Source organism: Ammodytes marinus (assembly GCF_949987685.1).
Source record: "Ammodytes marinus genome assembly, contig: scaffold_174, whole genome shotgun sequence".
NCBI lineage: Eukaryota > Metazoa > Chordata > Actinopteri > Uranoscopiformes > Ammodytidae > Ammodytes > Ammodytes marinus.
This window is the reverse complement of record NW_027648374.1, coordinates 50,001-72,500: the sequence shown is the minus strand read 5'-3', so window position 1 is coordinate 72,500 and position 22,500 is coordinate 50,001. Positions and strand designations below refer to the sequence as shown.

The 22,500-nt window shown below is 43.2% G+C and overlaps 3 protein-coding genes across 3 annotated transcripts in view; all 3 read right to left on the bottom strand.

The window, feature by feature from the left end:
• Positions 1-90: 90 nt before the first annotated feature.
• LOC307270453 (tripartite motif-containing protein 16-like) lies at positions 91-4,370 on the bottom strand. The gene is made up of 2 exons (XM_080054338.1): positions 3,462-4,370; positions 91-2,826 (listed from the first exon to the last, which is right to left on the bottom strand). Exons 1-2 carry the CDS (start codon positions 4,348-4,350, stop codon positions 2,057-2,059), a joined length of 1,659 nt encoding a protein of 552 aa, XP_079910464.1. The 5' UTR covers positions 4,351-4,370; the 3' UTR covers positions 91-2,056.
• A 5,791-nt stretch (positions 4,371-10,161) lies between these two features.
• LOC307270455 (tripartite motif-containing protein 16-like) lies at positions 10,162-14,327 on the bottom strand. Its single transcript, XM_080054340.1, has 2 exons — positions 13,973-14,327; positions 10,162-11,730 (listed from the first exon to the last, which is right to left on the bottom strand). Exons 1-2 carry the CDS (start codon positions 14,319-14,321, stop codon positions 10,967-10,969), a joined length of 1,113 nt encoding a protein of 370 aa, XP_079910466.1. The 5' UTR covers positions 14,322-14,327; the 3' UTR covers positions 10,162-10,966.
• Positions 14,328-20,364: 6,037 nt separating this feature from the next.
• The window catches only part of LOC307270456 (tripartite motif-containing protein 16-like), a gene marked incomplete at its 3' end in the record, with an annotated part of 2,327 nt that continues 191 nt past the window's right edge, over positions 20,365-22,500 (bottom strand). The window contains exons 1-2 of the mRNA XM_080054341.1: positions 21,773-22,500; positions 20,365-21,128 (exon numbers count right to left, since the gene is read on the bottom strand). The exon at positions 21,773-22,500 is cut by the window's right edge and continues 191 nt beyond it. Coding sequence (XP_079910467.1) covers positions 20,365-21,128; positions 21,773-22,500 — 1,492 coding nt within the window. The remainder of the gene's footprint in view (positions 21,129-21,772) is intronic.

Genomic DNA, 22,500 nt, shown 5'->3' with positions numbered 1-22,500 from the left:
ACCAGCTTCATATGAAGTCAAGAACAAAACACTTTTTTTATTCTTGAAAAAGAGAAAACTTTATTTACAATGTAAAGTGTCAGTTTGTTCACACATCACATCAGTAAAGTCTGTTCAACGATTTCATGAACAAATTCAATCTACATTATTTGAAATAAATATAATGAATGATTTCTCAAATGATTATAATTGTTTTCATTACAGTTTTATAATACATCATTGCACCTCATTTCTGTCTCAATTTAATACACAACATTTGATCTGCCAAACAGTTAAAGCTGGGGTGGAGGATTTGGGGAGAAAATAGCAGTTGGGATAGAGATTTGAATCCAAATACCTCAACCGCTCCACTTGTTCTCTTTGGTCCCTCCCCTTTGGTCTCTCCCTGACACGCTCTAACACCAACAACGTCGGTGCCAAAGTGAATGGACAGTCCCAACAGCCAATAAGAACAGAGAATCGGAGCCTCGCCCTGATTGGTCAAAGTGTACAGCTCATGTTAACTTTGACCAATCAGAAATCACATACCCCAGCTTTAAATGTAAATGTAACTATAGATGTATTTACCATTATAAGTAGAAGATTCAGAGGATAAATGAAGATCCAGGGCTTTCTCTGTAAAGACCAGCGCAGAGAAAGAGACAACAACAACACATACAGCTCTGGAAAAACATTAAGAGACCACTCCAAATGTTCAGTGTCTCTCGTTTTACTCTTTATAGGCATAATGTTTGAGTAGAATGAACATTTTAGTTTTATACTATAATATACTGACAACATTTCTACCAAATTCACAATAAAAATATTGTCATTTAGAGCATTTTCAATAATAAGTAATGTAGAGATGAAGATTGAAGAAAAATCCAGACTGGTCTCTTAATTTTTTCCGCGACTGTATGTACATTAATACAAATATTCAACAATCATTTGAGAGCAAAGAGAACTCTACAAGCTCATGCAGAGAAAAGTCAGTTCAGGTAAACTAAAGTCATGAGCATTGAAAGCCTCCGTGGCTAAACACACAGGAAACATTTTACAGAAAAACAAATGAGAATATGTCAAAGTCCCGCCCATAAAGTTTGATTGACAGCTGATTGTTGACTGCATATTGCACATTGTAAATATTTTCCATCACATTGCACATTGGAATTTAAATGATCTACTTTTAACTTTCTATTCTATTTTATACTGTTTTACTGTATATTGTACAGAAAATTCCTTTGCACGACTTAGTACTTAGTAATTATTATTATTTTTTTTTTAAAGATTATCTTTTGGCATTTTCAAGCTTCATTAGATAGTACAGAGTTGAAATGGGTAGACAGAGGGAGAGGGGGGATGACATGCAGTAAAGGTCCACGAGTCGGATTTGAACCCGCGACCACTGCAACGAAGGCCGGAGCCAATATGGTACGCGCTCTATCCACTACACCACCAGAGCAACCCACAGATTGTTTATGTTTATCTTGTTTATCTTGTTCTACTCTGTGTATTTTTCTATCGTTCCTATTGCACCGTGGCTCAGAGAGAAACGCCATTTTGATTCTGATGTGTTTTGGATTCATCAGAACTGACAGTAAAAAACTTTGCTTGACTTGATCTCAGTGATTATAATACAACAACAATCATCCCTCAGCTCCAAGCATGAAGACACAATAAGTTTAAGGATTAAAATACACAGAGTCTAACCTACTGTCTCTTAAAGGGACACTGTGTAACATTTTAAGTAATTCATTAGCTAAAATCAATATCCTCATTCATCAATATGTCCTCACCTCTGCCAATAATCTGAATTATCCTCTTGAGTGGAGAATTACAAATATTAATATTACATTTTGTACATTGAGCAGGTAGGTCTTATGGAGGAATCCATGTTTTTGGAATGTCATCAGGTGCATTGTTTAGGATTTAGAATTGTTCTTGTCCTTGAAGGCCACTGTAGCTTCTGCTATTATTCTAAAGGGTTGGGGTTACCCAGGGAGCGTTGCATTCTAGAACTTTCTAGAACTTTCTTGATGATGTCATATTACACACTGCACCTTTAAATGACTTTTGCCTATTTGAGTTTACAGAACTCAGCTGTGTCTCCTCGATACTGAAGCCTCACTCCAGCGTGTAGCGGCTGAGTGAATGTGGTCTGGACTCTGTGGAGGAGAGTCATGGTTCCAGAGACGCTGTAGAAGGACAGAACACCTGCACTGTGATCCAGGTACACTCCTATTCTGGAGGACCGAGGACCTGAGACGGGAGTATGGACACTGTTGAACCGGAATGTTAAACTTTCTTTAGAACAATCTAACGCCCAGGATTTATCATTGAATCCAAAGTAACACTCTAACCCATACCCTGCTCTGCTGATATTCTTGTATGCGACTGCTACAGAAACCCCTTCCCCGCTCCACTCCACCTCCCAGTACCAACGTCCAGTCAGACTCTCTGTACTCAGGACCTGACCATAGGAAGTAAATCTGTCTGGATGACTAGGATAAGACTGTTGTTGACCCATGTTTGTTGCTTTCCTGTTCCCCTCAGATAATAACAGATGTGTGTATGCTGTGTTTGGATCCATTGTGAGTTCACGTGAATATCTTAAGAAGTCAGCTCTGGTCTTGGGCTCTGGTTGAGGCAGTGAAACATCCACTTGAGTCTCTGTCAGTGAGATGTTTGTCCATGTCTCTCTCAGGACGTCCTGTAGCTTCTCTCTGGCTTCTGACACAGCCGCTGTCACGTCCTCAAAGTATCTCAGAGGACGGATGTTGATGCTGGATGTAGATTCACTGAGTGCTGGCAGTGAGCGGTAGTCCTGTAGAAACTGGTTGTGATCCTCTGTGTGTGGAACGGGGAAGAAAATTTGCAAAATATATTTAATTGCCCTTGAAATTCATTTGAAGCGTCTTTTAATGCCACCGTAAACTACATGTCATTCAAAGTGGTGTAAAAAAAGTATCTAAGGGTGCAGTGTGTAATGTGACATCATCAAGAAAGTTCTACAAAGTTCTAGAATGTAACGCTCCCTGGGTAACCCCAACCCTTTAGAATAATAACAGAAGCTACAGTGGCCTTCAAGGACAAGAACAATTCTACATTTTAAACAATGCACCTGATGACATTCCAACTATGACACTTTCAAGATGTCGGCACTATACCTTGGTCCAAAATATGCAGAAATATGGACATATATGAGACCCTTTCTAAGGGAAAAAATAATGATTATAAAATAAATTTCAGCTATTATGCACTAAATTAAATGTACTTATGGATATTATAATTACTTTCTACAAAATCTGCTAGGAAATAAAACCCAAAATTCTACACACTGCAGGTTTAAATTTCATTTGGAAAATCCTGACAGAGGGGACAAGGTGGTTTCAAACGTTTGATAAGATTGCCCTGGAAATGATCCAAAAAGCCCCAAACACATGTTACAGACACACAGGCAAAACAAGAAGTGAATTTCGTACCGTGTTGTGCCAGCGTCTTCAGCTCAGCGTCTCTCCTCTTCAGCTCAGCGATCTCCTGCTCCTGCTTCTCCTGAAGATCTCTGACTCGACTCACTTCAGTTTCCTGCTTTGCTCTGAGCTGCTGCTTCACATCAGAGCCTCTTTTCTGGATGAGACGGATCAGCTCGGCGAAGGTCTTCTCACTGTGCTCCACTGCTTTATCAGCAGAGCCATTGATAGCCTCCACCTCCTGTTGGAGAACCTTCACATCTTTCTCTCCGTCCTGGATTCTCTGCTGGATGTTTAGTCGACTTCCCTCGAGCTCTCTCTGCCTCTCAGTGCGTTCTGCTGCAGCTGACACTGTGTCGTGGCCTTTGTGTTCGTCCATTGAACACAGAATACAGATAGACTGCTGATCAGTACGGCAGAAAATCTTCATCACCTCAACGTGACGAGAGCAGAGGTTCTCCTGGAGCTTCTCGGAGGGCTCCACCAGCTTGTGTTTCTTGAATGTCGGTGATTCGTAGTGAGGCTGGAGGTGTTTCTCACAGTAAGAGGCCACACAGAAAAGACAGGACTTGAGGGCTTTCAGTTTTCTCCCAGTGCAGACGTCACAGGCCACATCTTCAGGTCCAGCATAGCAGTGATCAGCAGGAGCAGCTTGGAGTCCAGTCTTCTTCAGTTCCTCCACTAAAACTGCTAACATGGTGTTTTTCAGCAGCACAGGCCTCGGGGTGAATGCCTGCCTACACTGAGGGCAGCTGTAGATTTCCTTTTCATCCCAGAAGTCTTTGATACAGTTCATACAGTAGCTGTGTCCACAGGCAAGAGTCACCGGGTCCTTCAGTAGATCCAGACAGATCGAACAAGAGAAAGTTTCCCGGTCCAACTGTATTCCTTTCTGCGCCATTTCAACTCTCTCTCTCTCTGTCTGTGTGTGTGTGTGTGTCAGTGACTGTCTGAGTTTACTTTCACTAGAAACGAAACTTAGTTTGAGCTCTGATCTGAACAGCATGTGTGTGTGCAGGGAATGGGGCCTGTCAGCTGGTTACACCCATCCCACATGACTGTAGATCTAAAGGGAGGAACTAGGACGTGTGTGTGTGTGTGTACAGAGTGGAGCTGGCTGTACTTTGGAGCAGGAACAAGAGGGAGGGGTTATCGGGCTTTGAGCTTCATGAGATACACACACACACACACACACACACACACACACACACTCACACTCACACTCACACTCACACACACACTCACACAAGCTTCATTCCAGCAAGAGGAGCGGCTTCAGAGATACTGTGTGTTTAGTACTTGTTTACTGATCATTTGGAAATACATCAGATCATTCCTAAAACCTTTGGTGAATATGGAGACGTTTCTACATTCCACCCAAGACAGCCAGACGCACGCACACACACACACACACACACACACACACACACACACACACACACACACACACACACACACACACACACACACACACACACACACACACACACACACACACACACACACACACACACACACACACACACACACACACGCACACACACACACACACACACACACACACACACAGACACACACCATACGACCATGACTTATTCATCAGCTGCACACTCAGCAGGAAAGGTTCTTAAATATTCGCTTCTGGAGAACGCTTGTTGTCAAAATCACTTTTTGTCAAAATCAGTGAATATCTCCTCATGATCTGCTACCTGTCTGTACTGTGGTTGTGCTGAAAAACAAACTGGTGTTAATACACAGCCTAGGCTCTGTAAACAGGGTATGTTAACAAAGGGGACTGTAGCTACGCAACATGACATTTTACAGAGCCTAGGCTGTGTATTAACACTAAAACAGTATACAGACAGGTAGCGGATCATGAGGAGATATTCACAGATTTTGACCAAAAAAGTGATTTTGACAAAAAGCGTTCTCCAGAATCACTGACTTCACCTTTAAACATAAAATAAATTGTGAAGATCAACTGAAACATTTTTCTGAGCTCCTACACCAGTGTCAGGGAGGGGGGGGGGGGGCGGGACCAGTTTGTAAACGCTGCCATACTGAGAAATACAGAGAGAGTTTTGTAGGGAGCTGATAGTTAGCTTCATCAACTTTTTTGTCAACTCGTTTTGGCGATGGCTCGAATGCAACCGACATTCATCTATATGAAAAAAGTCACGCACTATAGCTTTAACACTTTAAACCAGGGGTGTCCAAACTTTTTTCACTGAGGGCCACATACAGAAAAATCTACGAAGGGCCGGGCCACTTTGCAAAAATAACACATTTATCAGGACATGTAGCTGCTCTGATGTTTAGTTTCATAGTGTCTTCGTAAATTGTAATCCTTCTTCACGGCAACACTTTACTTGCACATTAAACAGACACATTTCCCCTCTTGTTTATATGCCAATGATACACCCAGTGTTTTCTGCTTTTACGTCTAATGTCCAGCTTGGTGAAAATAGTAGCCAGCCGAGATCCCGCCCCTCCAAGGGGGGTCCGGGGGTATGCCCCCCCGGGAGATTTTTTTAAGTTTTTAAAGTGAAATGCATGAATCTGGTGAACTTTGAGAGGGAAATTAAGAGGCTAAAGCTGAAGAATTTTGTATGAAAAAAAATGGAGACACTGTGTCAGATGAATTAGAAGCTATTGGAGAAGGACACATGGATTTCCATAATAATATTAATTTAAATTTAAATATTATGCAGGGTCCTCTGGGATGGCCTTGATGCTCTTTTTCTTTTATGGGACATATTTCTCTGCAATATAATGAGTGCATTTAGATTATTTAAAAATTAAAAGGGCCATATTACATTATATTTTTAAAATGTGCCAAGGGCCAATCAATCAGTTTTGACACCCCTGCACTAGTGGGTTAACTAAGAAATGCAAAAAAAAAAAGGGCCATATTACATTATATTTTTAAAATCGGCCGCGGGCCAATAAAAAGCGGGCCGCAGACCGCAGTTGGCCCGCGGGCCGTAGTTTGGACACCCCTGCTTTAAACATAACAAAAACAGCTCAACACAAGTGGTTAAGATCAACAGTGTGTTTAACAAATGCATGGTTATCACACAGTAGTCATTCTGTATGGATCACAACTCAGTTAAGGCATGCACAGGCACAGGGACAGTGCGGTGTATCTCACAGCGACATATGAGTGAATAATACTCATGCTAACTCAGAGCCTTTCTCATCTTTGCTATTTCAAACTAAAAAATCTGTTAAAGGAATACTTCACCCATACGGAACCGGCGTTCTATGAATTATAAAATCACTGTTAGGATATAATGAATGAGGTTTTTTCTTCCCTCAGTCTTCCCTCAGTCTTCCCTTGGCCCAGCTGATGTCACACTGGTAAAATGTAGGGTTAGACAGTGAGACCATAAAACACTCTTTCTGCCTTTCTCAGGCTAGGATGAACCAATTTCTAACATGTTTGCACATTTGTACTACATAGAATCTCAGAGTTCAATACACCTTCATATTTCCACCGGTGAAGTAGGCCTTTAAGCAGTAAAGCAGGTTACATGGTATAGAGAGCGTAACAGGGATATTTTAATGTTAATACAAAAGAGCTTCAGAGAGAATAAGGATAGAAATATAAAAATACAAAGGTGTCAAAAGAGCGTTTTACAAAAGTAATTTAAAATCATAGAAATAGCGGTAGGAACAAAGATCGCCCGGTAGATCGAAAGCTTTGCCTTACGACTCAGCTCTCTTTTCGTCACAACAGTGCGGTAAAGCGAGTGCAAAACCGCCCCTGCTGCTCCGATTCTACGGCCAATCTCACGCTCCATTGTTCCCTCACTCGCAAACAAGACCCCGAGGTACTTGAACTCCTTCACTTGGGGTGAGGACTCATTCCCTACCTGTTGTAGACAATCCATCGGTTTCCTGCTGAGCACCATGGCCTCAGATTTAGAGGTACTGATCCTCATCCCAACCGCTTCACACTCGGCTGCAAACCGATCCAATGAGAGCTGAAGGTCACAGGCCGATGATGCCATCAGAACCACATCATCCGCAAACAGCAGAGATGAGATCCTCAGCCCACCAAACTGCAACCCCTCCCCACCACGACTACGCCTTGATATCCTGTCCATGAATATCACAAACAGGATTGGTGATAAAGCGCAGCCCTGGCGGAGGCCAACCCCCACCGGAAACGGGTCTGACTTACTACCGAGAACCCGTACACAGCTCTCGCTTTGAGCGTACAGAGATTGGATGGCCCTCAGAAGAGACACCCTCACCCCATACTCCCGCAGCACCCCCCACAGTATCTCCCGGGGAACCCGGTCATAAGCCTTCTCCAGATCTACAAAACACATGTAGACTGGATGAGCAAACTCCCAAGCTCCCTCTCGGATCCTTGCGAGAGTGAAGAGCTGGTCCGTTGTTCCACGGCCAGGACGGAATCCGCATTGTTCCTCTTCAATCTGAGGTTCGACTATCGGCCGAACCCTCCTTTCCAGCACCTTGGAGTAGACTTTGCCGGGGAGGCTGAGAAGTGTGATACCCCGGTAGTTGGAACACACTCTCTGGTCCCCCTTTTTGAAAATAGGAACCACCACCCCGGTCTGCCACTCCTTCGGCACTGTACCCGACTTCCACGCAATGTTGAAGAGGCGTGTCATCCAAGACAGCCCCTCCACACCCATTGCTTTCAGCATTTCTGGACGGATCTCATCAACCCCCGGGGCTTTGCCACTGTGGAGTTGTTTGACTACCTCAGTGACTTCCACCAGGGAAATTGACGATGATCCCCCATCAGCCTCTAGCTCTGCCTCCAACATAGAGGGCGTGTTAGTCGGATTCAGGAGTTCCTCAAAGTGCTCCTTCCACCGACCGACCACCTCCTCAGTTGAGGTCAACAGCGTCCCATCCTTACTGTACACAGCTTGGATGGTTCCCCGCTTCCCCCTCCTGAGGTGCCGGACGGTCTTCCAGAAACACTTTGGTGCCGACCGAAAGTCCTTCTCCATGGTTTCTCCGAACTTCTCCCACACCCGCTGCTTTGCCTCGGTCACGGCAGAGGCTGCAGCCCTTCGGGCCTGTCGGTACCTTGCAACTGCCTCAGGAGTCCCCCGAGATAACATATCCCGGAAGCACTCCTTCTTCAGTCGGACGGCTTCCCTGACCACCGAGGTCCACCACGGCGTTCGAGGGTTACCGCCCCTTGAGGCACCTAAGACCTTGAGACCACAGCTGCCTGCCGCGGCTTCAGCAATGGAAGTTTTGAACATCGACCACTCGGGTTCAATGCCCCCAACCTCCACAGGGATGCTAGAAAAGCTCTGCAGGAGGTGCGAATTAAAGATCTCTTGAACAGGGGCCTCCGCCAGACGTTCCCAGTTCACCCGCACTACCCGTTTGGGCTTACCAGGTCTGTCCAGAGTCTTCCCCCACCCTTTGACCCAACTCACAACCAGATGGTGACCAGTTGACAGCTCCGCCCCTCTCTTCACCCGAGTGTCCGAAACATGCGGCCTCAGATCAGATGATACGATCACCTATGGTCATGAAGGCTGGGTAATGACCGAAAGAACGAGATCGCGGGTACAAGCGGCCGAAATGGGCTTTCTCAGGAGAGTGGCTGGCGTCTCCCTTAGAGATAGGGTGAGAAGCTCAGTCATTCGTGAGGAACTCGGGGCAGAGCCGCTACTCCTTTGCGTTGAAAGGAGCCAGTTGAGGTGGTTCGGGCATCTGGTAAGGATGCCCCCAGGGCGCCTCCCTAGGGAGGTGTTCCAGGAGCGTCCAGCTGGAAGGAGGCCTCGGGGAAGACCCAGGACTAGGTGGAGAGATTATATCTCCACACTGGCCTGGGAACGCCTCGGGATCCCCCAGTCAGAGCTGGTTGATGTGGCCCGGGAAAGAGAAGTTTGGGGTTCCCTGCTCAAGCTGCTGCCCCCGCGACCCGATTTCGGATAAGCGGTTGATGATGATGATGATGATGAGAAATAGCGGTGAAAAAAGACACGTTAACGTAAAATACACAACAGCATCTATACAGCAGGAACAGCAGTGTACAGGTGATACTCCTATTATTAGAATATCATGGGGAATTAATTGGAATTAAGGCAAGAATTCATTCAAAAGGGGCCCAAACCTAGTACTGAGTACATATGCATGATTATACTTTATAGAGGGCAGACATTGCTGTATTTAAAATCCCTTTTTTTTATTGATTTCATGTAATATTCAAATTTTATGAGATTTTTAATTTGGGGATTTCATAAGCTGTTGGCTATAATAATCAAAATGATAACAAATAAAGGCTTGAGATATCTCACTTTTCATGTAATGAGTCTATATAATATATTATTTTCACCTTTTTTAAGTTGAATTACTGAAATAAATGAACTTTTGCATGATATTCTAATTTTTCGAGTTTCACCTGTATGTATTCAATAATTATTTATATTATATTAACTGTGTTGGGACCATTTGTAGGGAGAACTATTTGGGTTTCGTGGCTAGAGTTAGTGCTTGTTAATGGTTAAATTTGGTTCTTTCTAGTTAGTTATTTGTGAGTTTCAAATAGCAGAAAAACATTGTTAGACATTAGAATATTTTGATCACTTTTCACTAGATGTTTGGATTTAATAACGTGTTAGTAATATCCTAAGTTTAACTAAATGTAATTTTAAATTTAAGAGACCGCTCCAAATGTTCGCTGTCTCTCGTTTTACTCTTTAGAGGCATAATGTTTGAGTAGAATGAACATTTTGGTTTTATACTATTAACTACTGACAACATTTCTACCAAATTCACAATAAAAATATTGTCATTTAGAGCATTTTCAATAATAAGTAATGTAGAGATGAAGATTGAAGAAAAATCCAGACTGGTCTCTTAATTTTTTCCGCGGCTGTATGTACATTAATACAAATATTCAACAATCATTTAGAGCAAAGAGAACTCTACAAGCTCATGCAGAGAAAAGTCAGTTCAGGTAAACTAAAGTCATGAGCATTGAAAGCCTCCGTGGCTAAACACACAGGAAACATTTTACAGAAAAACAAATGAGAAGATGTCAAAGTCCCGCCCATAAAGTTTGATTGACAGCTGATCTCAGTGCTGTGATTATAATACAACAACAATCATCTCTCTGCTTCAAACATGAAGACAAAATAAGTTTAAAGGGACACTGTGTAACATTTTAAGTAATTTATTAGCTAAAATCAATATCCTCATTCATCAATATGTCCTCATTGGTGTAAAATCACCTCTGCCAATAATCTGAATTATCCTCCTGAGCAGAGAATTACAAATATTAATATTACATTTTGTACATTGAGCAGGCAAGTCTTATGGAGGAATCCATGTTGGTTGGAATGTCATCAGGTGCATTGTTTAGAATTTAGAATTGTTCTGGTCCTTGAAGGCCACTGTAGCTTCTGTTATTATTCTAAAGGGTTGGGGTTACCCAGGGAGCGTTGCATTCTAAAACTTTCTAGAACTTTCTTGATGATGTCATATTACACACTGCACCTTTAAATGACTTTTGTCTATTTGGGTTTACAGAACTCAGCAGTGGCTCTTGTAGAGTAAAGCCTCACTCCAGCGTGTAGCGGCTGAGTGAATGTGGTCTGGACTCTGTGGAGGAGAGTCATGGTTCCAGAGACGCTGTAGAAGGACAGAACACCTGCACTGTGATCCAGGTACACTCCTATTCTGGAGGACCGAGGACCTGAGACGGGAGTTTGGACTCTGTTGAACCGGAATTCTAAACTTTCTGTATAACAATATAACGCCCAGGATTTATCATTTTGTCCAAATATACTTTCCCAATCTGCTTTGCTGATATTCTTGTATGCGACTGCTACAAACACCCCTTCCCCGCTCCACTCCACCTCCCAGTACCAACGTCCAGTCAGACTCTCTTTACTCAGGACCTGAGAAGCACCAGTAAATCTGTCTGGATGACTAGGATAAGACTGTTGTTGTTCCATTTTTGTTGCTTTCCTGTTCCCCTCAGATAATAACAGCCTTGTGTTTGCTGTGTTTGTATCCAGTGTGATGTCACGTGAATATCTTAAGAAGTCAGCTCTGGTCTTGGGCTCTGGTTGAGGCAGTAAAACATCCACTTGAGTCTCTGTCAGTGAGATGTTTGTCCATGTCTCTCTCAGGACGTCCTGTAGCTTCTCTCTGGCTTCTGACACAGCCGCTGTCACGTCCTCAAAGTATTTCAGAGGACGGATGTTGATGCTGGATGTAGATTCACTGAGTGCTGGCAGTGAGCGGTAGTCCTGTAGAAACTGGTTGTGATCCTCTGTGTGTGGAATGGGGAAGAAAATTTGCAAAATATATTTAATTGCCCTTGAAATTCATTTGAAGCGTCTTTTAATGCCACCGTAAACTACATGTCATTCAAAGTGGTGTAACAAAAAGTATTGTAGTGAGAAAATCAACAATGATACATTTGTAGAAGCAAAAGGTTTATTTTCATTCAATAGCAAGAAACTCCGCGGGGTGGTCAATAGTTTCAACACAGGTCAGTATGTTACAAGGAGTGACAACCTTTCCTTAAATCGTCACATATTTAAGGAACATTTACTCCCCGGGGGGGCGGGGCGGGGGGCATCTAACAGTGGGTTTGGAGGAGAGACAGGCTGAGAGGCAGACAGTTCTAATATACATACATTGTTATTGTAAAACATGGGAGGGGTCAGGTTGATCTGAGTAGGAGGGACAGGCAAGGGGGGGGGGGGTGAGTAGGAGACAGGTAAGGGGGGTGGGGGAAGAGGAGGGGGAGACAGGTAGACAGGTAAGCTGGGTGGGGTAAAGGAGGGGGAGACAGGTAAGCTGGGTGGGGGAAGAGGAGGGGGAGACAGGTAGACAGGTAAGCTGGGTGGGGTAAAGGAGGGGGAGACAGGTAGACAGGTAAACTGGGAGGGGGAAGGAGGGGGAGACAGGTTGGGAGGCAGACAGGTTGAGATATACATTCATATTATAATGGTGGGTGGGGCACGCTGACCCACAACAGCAGGAGGCTGTCTGTAGGAACATTGTCCTCTTTCAAATGTATAGTCAGGCTGCAGTGGCGGCTCGCCCATAGAGGGCGATAGGACGCCGCCCTCCTTGAGCCATATCAGCAAAAAACGAAAATATAATAATGAATAATAATGATGTTTTTTTTTTTTTTTTTGTATTAATAATCATAATTTATGATTTCAATACAGTTTTTACCTGCATCTAAGTCTGAATATCATTGTACAATCAGCGTCTGTGCTCTGTACCGTCACTCTGGGGCGATGTCGGGCTGGTTGAAAATCGCCCCCAGCGCTCTCATAGACATCAATGTAAAACTTTTTTTTTTCAAACTGCAGGCCTCGCAATGCAATCTCTATGGGTTCCGGGGGTGCTCGCCCTAACGTGTTGTCGTCATACGTACAGTAAACAATAAACCAATTACAGTGACTGATACAGTCACATGTCCAGTATGCAGCCCAGAGCGGTCATATTCAAGACCAACACAACTTTATATCAACTCAGGCTAGGCTGGCAAGCTACTTACTTGATCGGACTCGGACTAGGTCTTTCCCAGACAAAATGTAACCATCAAGCAAGTATCTACCAAGATGGATTGGGGGATCTTATAAACGCGGATTTTCACGGGGCTCGTTTGAACGGCTAACGAGGCTAGCAGGATGCTAATGCGCTAACGCTCTGTCCTGCTGCCGCTGCATGATGATATGGACTGTATACTGGCTTTTTATCCATCCTGATGGCAGCACAGAGACCGCATGGATAACTTTGGGTGTCACCCCTATGCATCATCTCTCAGAAAAGGTAAAACAAACATTAAACATCAATCTGCATATACGAGCCAGCGCCGTTCAACAGCTGATCGGCTGTTGAACGGCGATCAGCTGTTGATCGTCGTTTAGCTGACAGCTGCTTTCACCGTCCGACATAAACCCGCCTACCAAGTGCTGTAGACAGTAGTAACCCAAACCAATGTGATGATTAGCACTGTTAATGTTGCACATGCTATGCCAGCATCCATTTTTGTCTCCTAACTTTTAAAGGAAGCCTATCTGAGGAGCACACTGGTAGATGACAAGTTATCTGTGATGGCCACAGCCGGATAATTAAATCATTTTAGAGCTAAAATAATTTTATTCAAGAAATTAACTAACTTAATTTCCAAAAATACTGTACAGTGCAATGCTTGTCTAATGTTGCCAGAGTGGTTATGCCAGATGAACAGGAAAAACAAACAGTTAAATGCAATATGACATTGTCATATGCTATCTGATTTAGGTTAATTTTGGGTCATATTTCCCATCATGGCAACAATTGCCCCCCCTGAGATTATTGTCAGGAGCCGCCACTGTCAGGCTGGCTAATCTCCCTCCACAGTATTTAATAGTCTTAAATTTCATTTGGAAAATCCTGACAGAGGGGACAAGGTGTTTTAAAACGTTTGATAAGATTGCCCTGGAAATGATCCAAAAAGCCCCAAACACATGTTACAGACACACAGGCAAAACAAGAAGTGAATTTCGTACCGTGTTGTGCCAGCGTCTTCAGCTCAGCGTCTCTCCTCTTCAGCTCAGCGATCTCCTGCTCCAGCTTCTCCTGAAGATCTCTGACTCGACTCACTTCAGTTTCCTGCTTTGCTCTGAGCTGCTGCTTCACATCAGAGCCTCTTTTCTGGATGAGACGGATCAGCTCGGCGAAGGTCTTCTCACTGTGCTCCACTGCTTTATCAGCAGAGCCATTGATAGCCTCCACCTCCTGTTGAAGAACCTTCACATCTTTCTCTCCGTCCTGGATTCTCTGCTGGATGTTTAGTCGACTCCCCTCGAGATCTTTCGAGAAAGTTTCCCGGTCCAACTGAATTCCTTTCTGCGCCATTTTAACTCTCTCTCTCTCTCTCTCTCTCTCTCTCTCTCTCTCTCTCTCTCTCTCTCTCTCTCTCTCTCTCTCTCTCTCTCTCTCTCTCTCTCTCTCTCTCTGTGTGTGTGTGTGTGTGTCAGCGACTGTCTGAGTTTACTTTCGCTAGAAACGAAACTTAGTTTGAGCTCTGATCTGAACAGCATGTGTGTGTGCAGTGAATGGGGCCTGTCAGCTGGTTACACCCATCCCACATGACTGTAGATCTAAAGGGGAGGAACTAGGACGTGTGTGTGTGTGTACCAGGCCCCCAGGACTGTGCCTTCTCCGAGCAACCAGCATGGACATGTGGCCAACCCATTGGTACTGCATGGTTGGGGGAGGAGCTTATTTTCATACGGCCCGTAGGCAGATTTCCCTGTCCACACAGTACAAGCGGCGAACAAGATTGTGTCTCTGCAAAATTTTTCTGGATATCAATCATAGGCTCATACTTATCTTTAGACCATATACTATTAAAACTGAAGTTTTCTCATTTCAAAACGCCACCTCAAGCGTTTTATTAGCCCAACGGCTTTTAACGGCTTTCAGTTTGTTTTCGCCAGGCTAGATGCTACAGAACGAGAATGATTCTACTCCCGCCTCCAGTCCGCTACGCTTGCCGCCCTCTTTCTTGATAGGTCCATAATGCAGCTACGTCGATGCTACGTCATGCTTTGGGCCGTATGGAATTTCCGGATTATACTTCCTTGTTGCTTCTCTGCGCCTATGAGCAGCTTTCATAGGAATGAATGGGCGCCGTGTTTCAATACGGTGTCCATTTCTTTATATGTCCATGGTGTGTACAGAGTGGAGCTGGCTGTACTTTGGAGCAGGAACAAGAGGGAGGGGTTAACGAGGTTTACACACACACACACACACACACACACACACACACACACACACACACACACACACACACACACACACACACACACACACACACACACACACACACACACATGCGCGCTTCATGAGAGATACTGTGTGTTTAGTCAGGGGCGTAGCACCAAATTCTGGGCCCCTATACAAAAAGTCCTGATGGGCCCCCTGAAAAGCGGTCTTACAATACACATGTCTCTCTGAGCCAGACAACTCCACAATATTTCATCTGATGAATGACCAAATCATTACTTTTACCGGTGTTTCCCCGACAATATGTCTTAGTCAAGGTGGTCACTGGCCAGGGTCACAGGAGGCGCAGCGCAAGGCGCCGCTGCGAAAATTTTGGGGGTATTTTGCTCAAAGATGCCAATGTGCACTATAGAAATAAACAACTGTTTATTTGAATACAGATGTGCAATTTTGTTTGCTATGTGCAAGTATAATTTTACAGACAGTACAAAACACAATTAAAGAAAACTTCTACTGTTTTTGTGCAATACTATGCAGACACACTAAATACAAATAATAGACCATACACTTGTGTATGCACATCAAGTGCAAATTAAACATTTTAAAGTTCCTTTATGGATGGGGGGCTGTGATTATTGTGGACAATAGGCCTACTGTGATGCGATAGCCTATAATTCAATAATGGTTATTATTAGCCTACTTGCTTGATTTCTTTTTAAATACAGGTTGTTTTGGAACATGTCTTTCCCAATTTAAAACATAAAAATAAAGCAGCATTGAAAATTCATAAAATAAATCTTGTTGGCCTACACTAGCATGCTGTTCTACAAATAACTCAATAGTTGAAATAATAAATACAATGTGTTTTCCCCTTAAAATGTCTAAATGCATTTCAAAGACAGTAACAGTGTGGCACTTCTGTAAACACTTACTGAAACTTGCAGGGGCCATCACTCTCATGTATTCATCAGACTTTTCTCTGCGCTGTCTGAGCTGATAGATAGGTTGTGTTGCCACGGTGATGTGGAGTCTTAAACTGTCCTAGCTTTGCCAGCACTTATTTCTGTACAGCTAAATATCCCCATAGAAACATCGCTGCGTTTATTTTCGCCACCAGTTCAATTCAATGTTGGCTTGCTCCTGCTTACTCTCCCGCATACATGGCTTATAGTCATGAGCAGGCCCCTGATCTCCTTGCAAGGGTCAGGGGCCTATCACGAGCCAGTCAATTATTTCTTTTTTTGGAATGGCATTGTTCAGGGCCTTCAAAGATCGGGGCCACACATTTAGCTTGTTTAAAAAAAAAAAAAAAAAAAATATTTTTTTTAATTTTTTTTATGGGCCCCCCTCTGCCTTGGGCCCCCCCACGACTGTATCACTTTTCCCAGTCCGTCGGCCCTGTGTTTAGTACTTGTTTACTGATCATTTGGAAATACATCAGATCATTCCTAAAACCTTTGGTGAACATGGAGACGTTTCTACATTCCACCCAAGACAGCCAGACACGCACGCACGCACACACACACACGCACACACACGCACACACACACACACAAACACACACACACACACACACACACACACACACACACACACACACACACACACACATGCATGTGAACACACCCACTAGGCCCTAGGGAGTAAACCAAAGTACTTGTATTCAAACATTGATCTTCCGGCTTCTGTTTACAATTCAGACACACTTAGGAAATACACTTTCTAAACTTCTTCAAAGACATGAGGACACATGCCAAAGTTTATTTTATATTTTTAAGATTATTTTTGGCATTTTCAAGCTTTTTTTTTAATTGATAGTACAGAGTGAAATGGGGAGACAGAGAGAGAGAGATAGAGAGAGAGAGAGAGAGAGAGAGAGAGGGGGGGGGGGGATGACCTGCAGTAAAGGTCCACGGGTCGGATTTGAACCCGCGACCACTGCAACGAAGGCCGGAGCCGATGTGGTACACGCTCTATCCACTACACCACCGGAGCGCCCCGCACACATGTCAAAGTTGACAGTCTGTAGCAAGACAAATGTATTGCTTGTGATGTGAAGACTGTCTGTGCTTTATCATATCAGTTCAGAATCAGAGTCAGAGTCAGAAAGGATTTTATTGCCATGAAGGGTTTTACACCAACAAGGAATTTGCCTTGGTGAATAAGGTGCATAGAGTAAGACAGTAAACAATGTCTGCCTCTTTGTCTCTCTCTCTGTCTCTCTCTCTGTCTGTGTCTCTCTCTCTCTCTCTCTCTCTGACCCACCTATTATATCAGCGATGCCCAGTCCCAGTTGGCTGATAGAAGCGTCGGCCTGTAGCTCTGTCTCTCCTCTCTGTCTGTCTGTCTGTCTGTCCGTCTGTCTGTCTGTCTGTCTGTCTGTCTGTCTGTCTGTCTGTCTGTCTGTCTGTCTGTCTGTCTGTCTGTCTGTCTTGTCTGTCTTGTCTGTCTGTCTGTCTGTCTGTCTGTCTTTTGTGTCTGACATTAAGACAATAAACAATGAACAAACAGTGACTATCATATATACAATATAACACAATATATAAACAAGCAGAGACACAAGTGATAAGTTAAAAATAGTATAATATAGAATAAAAACTAAGGTAAAGATACTTAAAAATTGTAAACATTTATGAATTGGTGATGGGTATGAGTGTCCGAGTCAGTGTCAGTCAGTGGGGGTGGTGGTCCCGGGACCTGTTAAGCATCCCCACTGAAGAGGGGAAGAAACTGTTCAAGTGCCCATATGTTTGAGTAGAATGAACATTTTGGTTTTATGATATAAAACTATTGACAACATTTCTACCAAATTCTAATAAATGTTTTGTATTGACAGAAGTGATAAGTTAAAATAGTATAAAAATGTAATAAAAACTAAAGTGAAGTGTGGTGATGAAATCAAAGCAACAGTGATACGTTGTAATAGCAAAAGGTTTATTTTCAATCAATAATCAAGAAAACTCCGCGGAGTGGTACACTAGTTCCAACACACGTAAGTTGTTGGCAAGAGTGACAATGTTCCCTTAAAATCATGAACTATTTAAGGACATCGTAGGAGACAGGAAAGAGGCAGGTAGACAGGTAAGGCTGGGTGGGGGAAGAGGAGGGGGAGACAGGTAGACAGGTAAGGCTGGGTGGGGGAAGAGGAGGGGGAGACAGGTAGACAGGTAAGGCTGGGTGGGGGGAAGGAGGGGGAGACAGGTTGGGAGGCAGACAGGTTTGAGATATACATTCATATTATAATCGTGGGTGGGGCAGGCTGACCCAGAACAACAGGAGGCTGTCTGTAGGAACATTGTCTTCTTTCAAATGTATAGTCAGGCTGGCTACTCTCCACACGGGAGATTGAGGGGGGATGGTGGGGGGGGGAACATTTTGAAGATGGCACCGGGGAGTTCTGAGCATGGCACAATGGGAGAGGTGTGGCCCGTCTGAGTGGTTTGTTGGATACGCATTTGAGGAATCTACATTTCAGTTTACAACTAAACCACATTCAATATATATATATATATATCATTGCACTAAGGTCTATACAAGTTTATAACAAATGTTTCCTATTGCATTAATAAGTATTCCAACATTTGAGTCCAGAGATATATCATATGCAAAACTGCCACCACATGAAGATACTTTAAAATTGTAAACATGTTGTAATTGGTGATGGGTATGAGTATGAGTCGCTTATTTCATCAACCAGCTTCATATGAAGTCAAGAACAAAACACTTTTTTTATTCTTGAAAAAGAGAAAACTTTATTTACAATGTAAAGTGTCAGTTTGTTCACACATCACATCAGTAAAGTCTGTTCAACGATTTCATGAACGAATTCAATCTACATTATTTGAAATAAATATAATGAATGATTTCTCAAATGATTATAATTGTTTTCATTACAGTTTTATAATACATCATTGCACCTCATTTATTAATTTTTTAAATTATTATTATTCTTTTTTTGCATTTTCTAGCTTTATTAGATAGTACAGAGTTGAAATGGGGAGAGAGAGAGTGAGAGAGGGGGGATGACCTGCAGTAAAGGTCCACGGGTCGGATTTGAACCCGCGACCACTGCAACGAAGGCCGGAGCCAATATGGTACACGCTCTATCCACTACACCACCGGAGCGCCCACCTCATCTCTTTCTCAATTTAATACACAACATTTGATCAGCCAAACAATTAAATGTAAATGTAACTATAGATGTATTTACCATTATGAGTACATGATTTGGAGGATGAATGAAGATCCAGGGCTTTCTCTGTAAAGACCAGCGCAGAGAAAGAGACAACAACATATACAGCTCTGGAAAAACATGAAGAGACCACTCCAAATGTTCAGTGTCTCTCGTTTTACTATTTAGAGGCATATGTTTGAGTAGAATGAACATTTTGGTTTTATACTATAAACTACTGACAACATTTCTACCAAATTCCCAATAAAAATATTGTCATTTAGAGCATTTTCAATAATAAGTAATGTAGAGATGAAGATTGAAGAAAAATCCAGACTGGTCTCTTAATTTTTTCCGCGGCTGTATGTACATTAATACAAATATTCAACAATCATTTAGAGCAAAGAGAACTCTACAAGCTCATGCAGAGAAAAGTCAGTTCAGGTAAACTAAAGTCATGAGCATTGAAAGCCTCCGTGGCTAAACACACAGGAAACATTTTACAGAAAAACAAATGAGAAGATGTCAAAGTCCCGCCCATAAAGTTTGATTGACAGCTGATCTCAGCGCTGTGATTATAATACAACAACAATCATCTCTCTGCTTCAAACATGAAGACAAAATAAGTTTAAAGGGACACTGTGTAACATTTTAAGTAATCTATTAGCTAAAATCAATATCCTCATTCATCAATATGCCCTCATTGGTGTAAAATCGCCTCTGCCAATAATCTGAATTATCCTCCTGAGTGGAGAATTACAAATATTAATATTACATTTTGTACATTGAGCAGGCAAGTCTTATGGAGGCATCCATGTTTTTGGAATGTCATCAGGTGCATTGTTTAGAATTTAGAATTGTTCTTGTCCTTGAAGGCCACTGTAGCTTCTGTTATTATTCTAAAGGGGTGGGGTTACCCAGGGAGCGTTGCATTCTAAAACTTTCTAAAACTTTCTTGATGATGTCATATTACACAGTGCCCCTTTAAATGACTTTTGTCTATTTGAGTTTACAGAACTCAGCAGTGTCTCCATTGGACCAAAGCCAAACTCCAGCGTGTAGCGGCTGAGTGAATGTGGTCTGGACTCTGTGGAGGAGAGTCATGGTTCCAGAGACGCTGTAGAAGGACAGAACACCTGCACTGTGATCCAGGTACACTCCTATTCTGGAGGACCGAGGACCTGAGACGGGAGTTTGGACTCTGTTGAACCAGAATGTTAAACTTTCTGTAGAACAATATAACGCCCAGGATTTATCATTTTGTCCAAATACACTTTCCCACCCTGCTTTGCTGATATTCTTGTATGCGACTGCAACACCAACCTCTTTACCGCTCCACTCCACCTCCCAGTACCAACGTCCAGTCAGACTCTCTTTACTCAGGACCTGAGAAAAACCAGTAAATCTGTCTGGATGACTAGGATAAGACTGTTGTTGACCCATGTTTGTTGCTTTCCTGTTCCCCTCAGATAATAACAGCTCTATGTTTGCTGTGTTTGGATCCAGTGTGATGTCACGTGAATATCTTAAGAAGTCAGCTCTGGTCTTGGGCTCTGGTTGAGGCAGTAAAACATCCACTTGAGTCTCTGTCAGTGAGATGTTTGTCCATGTCTCTCTCAGGACGTCCTGTAGCTTCTCTCTGGCTTCTGACACAGCCGCTGTCACGTCCTCAAAGTATCTCAGAGGACGGATGTTGATGCTGGATGTAGATTCACTGAGTGCTGGCAGTGAGCGGTAGTCCTGTAGAAACTGGTTGTGATCCTCTGTGTGTGGAACGGGGAAGAAAATTTGCAAAATATATTTAATTGCCCTTGAAATTCTTTTGAAGCGTCTTTTAATGCCACCGTAAACTACATGTCATTCAAAGTGGTGTAAAAAAAGTATTTAAAGGTGCAGTGTGTAATATGACATCATCAAGAAAGTTCTACAAAGTTCTAGAATGCAACGCTCCCTGGGTAACCCCAACCCTTTAGAATAATAACAGAAGCTACAGTGGCCTTCAAGGACAAGAACAATTCTAAATTTTAAACAATGCACCTGATGACATTCCAACTATGACACTTTCAAGATGGCGGCACTAGGCCTTGGTCCAAAATATGCAGAAATATGGACATATATGAGACCCTTTCTATGGGAGAAAAACAATTATTAAATTTTTTTTTCAGCTATTATGCACTTAATTAAATGTACTTATGGATATTATTATTACTTTCTACAAAATCTGCTAGGAAATAAAACCCCAAATTCTACACACTGCAGGTTTAATAGTCTTAAATTTCATTTGGAAAATCCTGATAGAGGGGACAAGGTGTTTTCAAACATTTGATAAGATTGCCCTGGAAATGATCCAAAATGCCCCAAACACATGTTACAGACACACAGGCAAAACAAGAAGTGAATTTCGTACCGTGTTGTGCCAGCGTCTTCAGCTCAGCGTCTCTCCTCTTCAGCTCAGCGATCTCCTGCTCCAGCTTCTCCTGAAGATCTCTGACTCGACTCACTTCAGTTTCCTGCTTTGCTCTGAGCTGCTGCTTCACATCAGAGCCTCTTTTCTGGATGAGACGGATCAGCTCGGCGAAGGTCTTCTCACTGTGCTCCACTGCTTTATCAGCAGAGCCATTGATAGCCTCCACTTTGTGTTGAAGAACCTTCACATCTTTCTCTCCGTCCTGGATTCTCTGCTGGATGTTTAGTCGACTCCCCTCCAGCTCTCTCTGCCTCTCAGTGCGTTCTGCTGCAGCTGACACTGTGTCGTGGCCTTTGTGTTCGTCCATTGAACACAGAATACAGATAGACTGCTGATCAGTACGGCAGAAAATCTTCATCACCTCATCATGACGAGAGCAGAGGTTCTCCTGGAGCTTCTCGGAGGGCTCCACCAGCTTGTGTTTCTTGAATGTCGGTGATTCGTAGTGAGGCTGGAGGTGTTTCTCACAGTAAGAGGCCACACACACCAGACAGGACTTGAGGGCTTTCAGTTTTCTCCCAGTGCAGACGTCACAGGCCACATCTTCAGGTCCAGCATAGCAGTGATCAGCAGGAGAAGAAGCAGCTTGGAGTCCAGTCTTCTTCAGTTCCTCCACTAGATCTGCTAACATGGTGTTTTTCAGCAGCACAGGCCTCGGAGCAAAGAAC

Bases quoted from the DNA above. Each gene is read 5' to 3' on its own strand.
- LOC307270455 (XM_080054340.1), bottom strand. From the start codon at position 14,321: ATGGCGCAGAAAGGAATTCAGTTGGACCGGGAAACTTTCTCGAAAGAT. The intron at 11,731-13,972 runs GTACGAAATTCA...TTCCACACACAG, and splicing joins GAAGACGCTGGCACAACACG to AGGATCACAACCAGTTTCTA.
- LOC307270453 (XM_080054338.1), bottom strand. From the start codon at position 4,350: ATGGCGCAGAAAGGAATACAGTTGGACCGGGAAACTTTCTCTTGTTCG. The intron at 2,827-3,461 runs GTACGAAATTCA...TTCCACACACAG, and splicing joins GAAGACGCTGGCACAACACG to AGGATCACAACCAGTTTCTA.